The 11753-nt window shown below is 30.9% G+C and overlaps 2 protein-coding genes across 2 annotated transcripts in view; one reads left to right on the forward strand and one right to left on the reverse strand.

Moving 5' to 3' along the window:
- Positions 7879-9549, reverse strand: LOC104737689 (WRKY transcription factor 22-like). Its single transcript, XM_010457927.1, has 3 exons — positions 9097-9549; positions 8732-8842; positions 7879-8509 (listed from the first exon to the last, which is right to left on the reverse strand). Exons 1-3 carry the CDS (start codon positions 9438-9440, stop codon positions 8053-8055), a joined length of 912 nt encoding a protein of 303 aa, XP_010456229.1. The 5' UTR covers positions 9441-9549; the 3' UTR covers positions 7879-8052.
- LOC104738547 overlaps positions 10271-11753 on the forward strand; it is a 5209-nt gene continuing 3726 nt past the window's right edge. The window contains exon 1 of the mRNA XM_010458708.2: positions 10271-10356. Within this exon, the coding sequence (XP_010457010.1) occupies positions 10271-10356 (86 nt within the window). The remainder of the gene's footprint in view (positions 10357-11753) is intronic.

Consider the following 11753-nt stretch of genomic DNA (forward strand, 5'->3'; position numbering starts at 1 on the left):
CCAAGGAATTTTCTTTAATTTATTGTTTGCCTGAAAAAAAAATAGTAAACAGATACACTTTTAGTTAAGAAAATAATTGTAGATGAATTCAAATTTATTAAAATTAAATTAAATTTAACAAAAAATATATATTTATTTAATTCTTTTCATAAGTAAACACAATGTATAAAAGTGAAGAGATAAACTTTTGGTTATAGAAAATAGTTGTTTTTTTTGCTATAATACACTAATGTATATCCATTTACAAATCTACTGTCTACATTACCACTTGAAGTGTATTTGTACACAAAAATATATTTTACTGTTAAAATATACTCATTATTCTTTACTACTACCAACAAATTGTCTTCATGAACATATTAAATAACCTATTATATGTCTCTTCATTTTTACAATTTTATAGTTACAAAAACGCATACGTTAATATTACATACTCCTAGCTTATATGTTACAATAGCAGTCTCTCTTTTATGGCGGTCATATCAGCTCCATCTCCGTATTTGGATGTCCAGATTTCTTCAACTCGTTGTCAGATTGATGGTTCTTGGAAAGCAACCAATGTGCATTCAGGATTGGACTGGTGGTGTTGCGTTGGTGAGGAGCGAACCTTGTTGTTGGGGGTCAAGTCTCTAAGAAGGAGCCCCTCCCCCTGCATTCGGAGTTAGAAGCGTTGTACTGGGCCATGGAGCGGATACGTGCTGCAGGGATCACTTGTCAACATTTCGAGACTGATTGTGCTGAGTTACTCATTATGGTTCAGTCCCCTAAAGATTGGTCGTCCTTCTCCAACATGCTCGAAAAGTTCAACTCGCTGGAGTCCTTCCAACTATTCTACATCTCTTGGATCCCGCGTGCGTCAAATACGAAGGTGAATTGTCATGTCCGTTCTTCGCGTTCTCTTATCTCTGAAGTTTCTTTTGTAAATCCCTTCCCTCCGTTCTCTTGTCCGTTCTTGGGCAACTAACCAAGGAATTTTCTTTAATTTATTGTTTGCATGAGAAAAAAATAGTAAACAGATACACTTTTAGTTAAGAAAATAATTGTAGATGAATTCAAATTTATTAAAATTAAATTAAATTTAACAAAAAATAAATATTTATTTAATTCTTTTCGTAAGTAAACACAATGTATAAAAGTAAAGAGATAAACTTTTAGTTATAGAAAATAGTTGTTTTTTTGCTATAATACACTAATGTATATCCATTTACAAATCTACTATCTACATTACCACTTGAAGTGTATTTGTACACAAAAATATATTTTACTGTTAAAATATACTTATTATTCTTTACTACTACCAACAAATTGTCTTCATGAACATATTAAATAACCTATTATATGTCTCTTCATTTTTACAATTTTATAGTTACAAAAATACATACGTTAATATTACATACTCCTAGCTTATATGTTACAATAGCAGTCACTCTTTTATGGCGGTCATGTCAGCTCCATCTCCGTCTTCGGATGTCCAGATTTCTTCACCTTGTTGTCAGATTGATGGTTCTTGGAAAGCAACCAATGTGCATTCAGGATTGGACTGGTGGTGTTGCGTTGGTGAGGAGCGAACCTTGTTGTTGGGGGCCAAGTCTCTAAGACGGAGTCCCTCCCCCTGCATTCGGAGTTAGAAGCGTTGTACTGGGCCTGGAGCGGATATGTGCTATAGGGATCGCTTGTCAACATTTCGAGACTGATTGTGCTGAGTTTCTCACTATGGTCCAGTCCCCTAAAGATTGGCCGTTCTTCTCCAACGTGCTCGATGAGTTCAACTCGCTAGAGTCCTTCCAATTATTCTCCATCTCTTGGATCCCGCGTGCGTCAATTACGAAGGTGAATTGTCATGTTTGTTCTTCGCGTTCTCTTATCTTTGAAGTTTCTTTTGTAAACCCCTTCCCTCCGTTCTCTTGTCCGTTCTTGGGCAACTAACCAAGGAATTTTCTTTAATTTATTGTTTGCATGAAAAAAAATAGTAAATAGATACACTTTTAGTTAAGAAGATAGTTGTTGATGAATTCAAATTTATTAAAATTAAATTAAATTTAACAAAGAATATATATTTATTTAATTATTTTTGTAAGTAAACACAATGTATTAGAGTAAAGAGATAAACTTTTAGTTATAGAAAATAGTTGTTTTTTTGCTATAATACACTAATGTATATCTATTTACAAATCTATTATCTACATTACCACTTGAAGTGTATTTGTACACAAAAATATATTAATACAAATTAGCCTGGACCACAAAGAAATAAAACAATTTCCTCCGTTTTTTTAGTAATTTGTTCTAATTACTTCACTATTTAGTAGTTAGTTGTATAATTTCCTTATAATGATCTTTTCTTTTTATGGTAGGTTATAAATTTTTACTTTTTTATTTTCTAAAAATTTAATAGTTTTAAAATTGATATGTGTCAACATCTGAATGATACAATTGACACTTGTCACAATCTTGTTAATTAGTAATTTTGACATTGAACTTTATATATACAGTAAAACCTCTATAAATTAATAATGTTGGGACCAAGACATTTTATTAATTTATAGTGATATTAATTTATCTATAAATTAATAATTATTATTATATAGTGTAAATTAATAATTATTAATTTATAGATATATTTTAATAGTTTGAATATTTAAAATTATGAATTGAGACAATTTTAGCAAAATATAATTTTACTTTCGGTTTTTGTAAATTTTATGGTATTGGAATTGAATTTGTAATATATAGAAAACATTATTAACAATAAATTACAAATACGATAAACAAATTCACTTATACATATGACATACATAAATTCAAATTTATGAATAATAATATCAATTGTTGTATTTTAATAGTCAATCAAAATATCAAAATGTAAATGATGAATATCTAGAAATTGAAAATTTCAAAAAATTAGCTATTTTTTGGCATGTTACAGAATATTGTATATCATTATAGTTTGAAAATACAACATAATAATTGTTTTATAGATATGAGCTTTAGGAGAAACATCCATTATATATATGTAAATTTACATGATTATTAATTTATGATATTATTGGGACTATATTTTACATGGAGATTTCAAAAAAATTATTATCTTATTATCTTATCAAATTTCGTTATTTTTTACACTGGCCCGACTTGGGACTAGCAAAATTTATTAATTTATAGTGTTTATTAATTTATAGAGTATTAATTTATAGAGGTTTTACTGTAATAAGATAAGAAGGTTTTTTCTAACTTTTACCCACATTGCGACATTTGGCGCTCTCTTTTAGTGACACCTGTCATCCTTTATTTCCATTTTATTCTTTAAAAACAAATTTATATCATTTTCAATTCCAAATAATCATACTTCTAAGTTCTCTTCTTAATGTTGGTACAATTGACATATATATTTTTTTTTTTTCAACCAAACATTAATCAAATTAAAAAATAACTCCAAGATTGGTTGCCCAAACCGGAGGAAAAGAGTTTACAAAGGAAATTTCAGAGGAAAGCAATCTTGAAGAACGGGCTAGACAATCTGCCCTTACATTGAGCTCTCTAGAGATCCTGATCAGGGAGAACGAGGAAAAGCATGGTCTGAGCACAAGAAACTCCTCTAACAGGTTCGAAAAAGATGGCCAATCGTCAGGCGTCTGCACCATCGCCACCAATTCTGCACAGTCTGTCTCAAAGCTTTGACATCCAACTCCAGCCGCCAAGAGTGACTCCATAGCCCAAATCAAGGCTTGTAGCTCTGCATGTAATTGACATATATTTTTAAATCCACTTTTATATCTTAAGTTCTTTTGTCAAACAAAATCAGATTATTTTATAATAAAGTCTCATATTATATATATGATACAAAATGAAATATTCTATAACATTTACTAATAAATAACTGATATTTGATACATCTACTTTACATCTTTTTCTTACATTTTATTTAATTTCTCTTCATCCTTTAAAGTGAAAAAAACACACACTATTTTATAATAAAAGAAAATATCATAATAAAAACTATATCTTGGATGAGAAATAAAATAGTTTAAATACATGATTATGATTAAGCCTTTATGTAATTTTATAAACCTTAATTTTTACACGTTTTAAAATCATATAATATTTTCTTTCATTAATTGAGTAGGCAATAAAGTTAGTCAGTTTCACACTACCACTAAAATTCTATTAAATTATGATAAATTACACAACAATAGTTTTTCCTTTCATATCAATACACATATCAATATAAAATCGATCTTGTCAAGAGCATTTCAGAATTGTTGTCATGTTTAAATCATATATATATATATATATATATATATATATAAGATTTTCATATATGTTGACTTTCTTGATTTTCTATCTATTCATTTCATAAGAAAATTGTAAGTGACATATTTAAAATAGTATTAATTAAATCATTAAGTTTGATTACTTCTTATATGGAAAATATATTAAAATTTTATATTTAATATCATGTAGTGGGTTACAAATTGCTTTTACAATGCATTAAAGAGAGTTCTAATTTCAATAACCATGCATTGAAATGTCTTTAGTCTAATGAAAAGATTTCTGTTGCAAATATTTATGTTACAAAAGTTATGACACCAAATTCCATAATTCCTAAATTTGTAACTGTTAATAAAATATTTTGAACCTAAGATGGGGGTATTCAACTTGCTATTTTAAAGATTTGGTAGGATTTTAATATTTTAGTTTTTTGAAAGATTTAGAAGAGGTTTAAAGATTTGATTGTCTTTTAGAGTTTTTAATTTAAAAATTAAATAAAATGAAATGTGATTTTATGAGATTCTATGAGATTTTATTTGTAAACTTTGGGTGATTTTAAAATATTTTACCACACAAAAAAGGAAAATTCTGTGCCAAAATATTTGTGAAGCTGCAGCCAAAGCTTCAGGATCAACACATCAAAGGGAAACCAAAAGTGCACGTTTTAGAGCACTTTTACTAGGTCTAGGTTCAAGTCTTGGATCCACAACTTCTTCAGCTCTTCTTGTTCCAACCATCATCTTTAGCCATTCAACAAGATTCACCTGCCAGCCAATACACAAACCGATTCATGAATACCCCCCTCTTAAAAACTTGAATCTGAAACGAGAGCAGAAGCAATCAAATTCGCTGGTGGTGGGATTGGAGCGGAGGAGTGGGGAAGAGCTAGAGGACGTGAAGAGGTGAGACCTGTTTCAGTTTTGATTTCCCAGAAAATACAGTTTTTTTTGTTCTTCTAAAATCCTGTAAAATTCTACCTCAAAGGGTATGATTTTAAGGGAGAGTATTTTCAACTAAAAAACAAACCAAAATCTCCTAGAATCATTCAAAATAGCAGTTTTTAAAAAAGTTGTGATATTTTGAATAACACTAGATTTCAAGTAAGTTTTATGAATCTTGATTGAATAACAAGGGATTGTAAATTATTTTAAATGATTTTACATAAATTTAAGTCGAATAACATAGTATTTTAAAAGATTTTTAAAAATCATCAATTGAATAACAAGTGATTTTAAGAATACTCTACAATCTTATAAAATACAAGTTTAATACCCCCCTCTAAGAGTAACATCTATCTAACATTCAAATCGCATACATATATATATAGCCATAGGTAGACATTTACTTAAATTATTGGACTCAAATTTACTCTCAAATTCTAGACCTGTTATAACATATATCATCAACGCTGCAAGATGAAAAAAGATCGTCATGTTTCTTGATTATGATGGTACCCTTCTCCAATCCTCAATGATCCAACAGAGGTTTGATGTCTAGCAAGAGGTCCTTATATTAACCAAAATATATATACTCTTTCACTCCATAATCAAGATATATTTCATGTGTTTTGTGTTTCACATATGAGAAGAAGAGTGAAAAACATGGCCAAGTCTTTTCCAACTTTTATAGTTACGTAGACGTATTTTATTTTTGGTAGAATAGTTACATGGATGCATTGACAAGGTACATTTTGTAAAATAATATTGTTTCTCATTTTTTTAACAAAATTTTTGTTAACGATTAAATTACAATTTCACATGTTATTTATTATTTTTATTTTTGTAGATTTATAGCTTAGTGAAGCTAGCAGAATTGTACTATATAGAAGCCATCAAATGGAATCAATGGATATTAAAGGCTCAGCTTAAGTCTTCTCAAGATACAAAGGTAGATTCTTAAAAAAAATGATTAACTAAATTTTAATCTAAATTCCTTTATTTACTTTTTAATCAAAATTTACTCTTGGTATTTATATATGTAGACATTAGTTAAACGTCTTTATTTTAGGTTTATTTGTTTGTTTTAACATATCGAAAAGGATCCAAGCCAGTTCCGGAGGACAAACAGACTAAATAACCTTAGACCACAAATTTATATTATGTTTTAAGGCCATCAAATAATATGTATATTATAATAATCACAATATATTTTCCTCACTAAAATCTACTCCACCCATTCCTTATTGATTCATTTTCTAGAAAAAAACGAATGTTGCACAAAAAAACAAATTTTTAGGTTTTCTATATATTTTTAATAAGTAACTAATGACAAATTATAAACTTAAAAAAAAAAGAACTGAATATTTTTGGTTGAAATTCGTTAATCACAAAAAAATAATGCAAGTAAAGCCAGTTTTTAATATGTTTGAAAATCCTAAAATATGGATTACTCAGGAACATAGAGTATTGTCTAATATAACCATTTAATACAGTCCCACATAATTTTAAAAAATTTTAATAATGGGAAGTGTTTTTAGTCATGTGGTTTACAGCACCACCTCTGCGACCGATCCCACCGGAATTCGATTCTACTAAATCGCGTTATCCCGCTTAGTAGGGACTGGCTATGAATCGAGCCTTGTCGATTATATGTTGACAAAAAAAATCAATGATAAATGGAAAGAAGGCCGGAATATGATTTGTGGCAACATTTTCATTTTGTTGGATGAAAGGGATTTTGTTTCATATTACAATATTGGCTAAGCTTGATTGTGGAGAATCACTATCGATGAAGATAGAGGCATATCAAAGGCACTTCAAACGTTTGGACTGAGCAAAATGAAAGTTAATTATACAGAGGTAAAGTGAGTCGTAAAAAACCAAGCAATAAAAAAAATGGTATATCAATACTCCATAGTATAAAATTTATAAAACTTAAATGTTTTATTTATGAAATCATTCACAAAATATAAAGAGCTGCGGAAAGTTAATTCAATATTGATGGAGAGATAATGTTTAGTATTTGGAGTTTAGGGTTTAAAATTTAGTTACTTTGTATATATATAAGGATATTATTGAAAATGGATTACAAGAGAAGATATTTCTTTTAAAAATATTTGTTGTATATAGAACAACATTAAATTACAATTTTCTTTTTAGACTACTTATCAGTTTTCTCCATAAAAAACAAAAATGTAAATAAATTTAATTAATCTTAATTACTTAACAGAAATACCAAATTAAATTGATTTTGCGGTACCTAAAACAATGGTCATATTATTATAGTAATATATTGTTTAAATATTTTCGACAATACTGTATACTTTAACTTTTTTTCCTCTATCTCAAAATGACTTTTTTATGAAGCATCATATAACAAATATATATTAAAATATTGTAGTTAAACCGTAATATTATAAAAATTAATTTCAATATATATAGTAACAATTACATGTACATTTTATATACAACTGAACAGAAACACAGCTGAATAGAAACTTCATTCTGCATATATACAACTGAATAGAAACTTCATTCTGCCTATATAACCCACACATTGACTATTTTCTAGTATCCTATATTATGAAAAGGAGGAAGTACGTTTTATCTTCGGTTGACTTTTTTTTTTTACTACTAATCTTGTAAAGTTGTGAGTTGTGTGACAAGAATCTAACTAATATGCTTCACCCAAATATCAAAAATGGAGCTTAAACGAATATACAAATAAAGTAACAAAGAACATTTTTTCTTTTTCCTATTTATACATATTATCCGAGAATAATTCCTTAATCCTCTTCTATTATCTTTCCCTAAAAAAGAGTATTCTTCTAAGCCGTAATCTAAATCATATTCCTCCGCTGGTCGTGGCGGCACTGTTCACAACCCAAGAGAGATCAAAACTCGCCGGAGCCGAGTTCCCGGAAAAGCTATCTCCGGCTGCGAATTCCTCCAACCCATCGAAGAAATCATCGCTCACCACCGTATCCGACAAAGATAACAGATCCTCATCACCGTCGAGACCTTCCACCACCGCTACATCCTCCACCGGCAAAACAATTTCGTCTGCTGACGTCACCGGAGACGATGAATACGTGGCGATCGTGGTCGTCGGGGATTTAGTTGTCATCGGTTGATCAGATGGTTTCTGACGGGTGCTTCCGGCGAGAGAGTTACGGTGTATGGGAGCTGGATGGTTATGTTCCGCCGTGTAAGTGACGATGAACATCTTCGGGTCGGATCTATTTCGCTCCACTTGTTTACGGGCTAAACAACCTTTTGATGTGCTACATCTGTAATATCCTCTGTTTTAAAAGAAAATGAATATATTAAAATAAATTATAATGTTATTTTGTATTATTACCAAAATTGAAACTGAGATAATTTAACAAACTCAAAGCAGACAGAATCACAAAAACAGACAAGTTTCTTTTGTCTTGAAAGAATACACACATTTATAAGGTCAATAAATGAATTTTTGGTAAAAAAAATATTTATTTCTTTTTTTTTGTGTGTGTAATTTTTACCTTGGATATGGTGAACCTTTGATGGGTTTCTGTCCGTACTTTCGCCACGCCCAGACATCGGAGTTTAAAGCCTCTGCTGCTACATGGCACACTTTCTTATGCTGTATCTTTCTGTAACAAGCAACCACACAACCAAAAAAAAAAAAAATTAAATTCGATAGTTGATAGTACAATCAAATTAGATATTATAATTTGATGGCTTCAATTAAAAAAACCAATATTTTTTTCCATTTGCTAATTACGTTCTTGATGGGTTCGACAAAATTGAAACTTTTAACCACATCTTCACAACAAAAGATTCAACACAAGAAAAAAGACGCTTCACGGGTTTGACAAAAGGTTGAAACTTAAAAAAAATAACGAACCTTCTTTTAGATCTAGAGGTATTGGAGCCAGCTGTGGGTTTGCTAGTGACGCTACCGGAAGAAGCAGAGAGAGAAAGAGGCCGTTTCTGGTTCTGTGTCTTTCTTGGTTCTTCTGGGTAATTCAGACACGAAAACGAAGAGACGACAGATTCCTGTACGAACGGCTTGTAGAGATCTCGAATCTCTCCGAAGGAAACGGCATTACTCTGTCTTCCGACGGTGAATATAGGACTCGTGTGAGATGAAACGCCGCCGGAAAATACGGTGGTTGTTGAAGTAGTTGCTGATGAGCTCACGGCTGAGCAGCCTCTGACCACGGCGTGGAGATCCCAATCGTCGGCCATTTGATTTTGGTAAAACTCAGGCAGGGGAGACAAAAGCTTCGAATCTCTGAGGAGAGAAAGAGAAAGCCAGAGGAGACAAAAGAGAGCGCTGACTTTTGAAGGTTAGAGAGAGATGTTTATAAAGAGAGTGAGAGGAGGAAAATTAATAAAAAAGAGTTGAAAAAAATGGAGGATATTATTATTAAAAATTTAGATGATAAAATACAGTATAAAATACAATTTTGTTTTGTTCTCTTTTTTTTTTTTTTTTTAAACATTGCAATTATTCCACATGTGAACCCTTTTTATATAGTATCATCTCATATTAGTTTATTAGTTTGATAAATCTATATAAAATAAATAGATTTCTATCACAAAGAATGAGCTGAAAATATTTTTTTGCGACTGTAAATTAGATTAACGAAAATTATGTACGGATGGTGGTACGTTGGTAAACATACTGAACTAATATGAGATGTTGTACTTTGGTAAACATACTGAACTAATATGAGATGTTGTTGTAATTAGCAAACATCATTGGATTCTAACATAAATCAGGAATCCTCTTAAAACCGATTATTAATTCCATTTTTGTGCAAACATCTCGTTCCAAATTTTCTAATTTTTTTGGGTTTATTTGACTGAAAAGCATATGCTCAGCTCAGCCTCAGGACATATGTTTACTTTGTGATTAAAGTTTTAACTAAATTAAACAGAGCTATATATTACTTGTTTTAAAAGCAAACAAGTATGAACACACTTGGAAATTATGAACAGTGTCGGAATCATATTGCGTGTATATTTAATACGATATTTTATGTATTTGTTTAACAAATCTTTAAAGTACTATTATGTGGTTTGGAGATGGTATCTCGATGCTTATCCTGTCTTTGTCGCCTAGTGCTGGACACCCAAGAGAAACCAGAAGTGGTTTCAGGTTTCTTGTATTTGGTTGACTTTGATGAATTGTCAAAGGCTTTGAATAAATCCTTTAAAAAATTATTCTTCTACTTTTGTCAACCTCACAACTTCCTTTGTGGACATTTCCACGCGTCTCTCACACGCGCTTTCTGGGGAGCGAGCGAGCTTGCTTTGATTGAATTAGTGGGAAACCATACTTTCGTAGTACTAGTGCCTATCCCTACTTTTCTTTTGATCGATGCGCACAACAAGTTAAAAAATTGTTAATATCCTTTTATCTTTTTTACAACACCTACGGTTATGGAATTGGAAATTGTTCAGATTATATATTTGTAAGCTTTCCAGATCATTGTGAGCTTTTCGACATTACAATAGTCAAATCCAACAACTGAGATTTTTTAAAAAATCATTCATGGATAACATATGTATTCCATTTATATATACTTTTTGGAAGGAAAAAAAATATGCATCGATGTGTATAAAAAAGTATGTAGATAGAAAGATAGTGATTGTCACTTAGCACCATTAGCTGATCCCTCTTTCTGCCACATACTCTAAACATGGGGGGTTACTATATGCTTCTTTCATTGTACCTTTTAAGAATAACAACAAAGCACATGTATATAGATAGTTTCTATAAACTTAGGAAAATACATATCCACACACAAAGATGTACATTCTTAATTAAGAGTAACACAAAATTTTGATATAAGATAACAAAAATTTAAATCATTTTTTTCTGAGGAAAAGTTTGGTAAAGAGAATTCAACAGTGTAGCAGAGTAAGGCACACGTGCCAGAGCGCGTGATCTCCTCGGAGTTTAGAAAAAGGTTGACATTATCATAAGAAGAAAAAAAAGAAATCAACGGTTCACACACACACGGCGAGTAAAAGATAAGTGATGAAGATGAGGTGGAGTAGCTACAGCTGTCCGTCCCAAATGGCCCTCCTTCGGGGGAAAATATGCTTTTATGCCGTTACCATTATCTCTCTTTCTCTCTCTCTCTCTCGCCTCCTCGTGATGTTGATTCCTCTCTCTCTCTCTCTTTGTTTGTGAGTCAAAATCGTACGGCTTATAAACGATTACCATCTTTTTTTTTTAATCAGTCATTCATCATCCTACGGTCATATATCCAGCTTTGTTGCTTCAACACATCCAACGGTCCAGTTTCTCCTGACTCAGTCAGGGGTGTGCATGAGCCACGTGAAACCTTCGAGGACGGTTTTTTTTATTTGTTTAATAAAAAACAAAATAGTAGTATTGCTACAAGTGGGCTGCACGAGGAAGCATAGTATCAAAGCGCGTGGACCCTCCTTTTTTTCCTTTCTTTCTTTATTTTTTTAGTATAAGTTGTAATAATAATAAAGATATACTAATACATTAAAATATTATTACTAAAACCGAGTAAAGTC

This window comes from Camelina sativa, chromosome 13 (assembly GCF_000633955.1).
Source record: "Camelina sativa cultivar DH55 chromosome 13, Cs, whole genome shotgun sequence".
In the NCBI taxonomy this organism is placed as follows: Eukaryota; Viridiplantae; Streptophyta; class Magnoliopsida; order Brassicales; family Brassicaceae; genus Camelina; species Camelina sativa.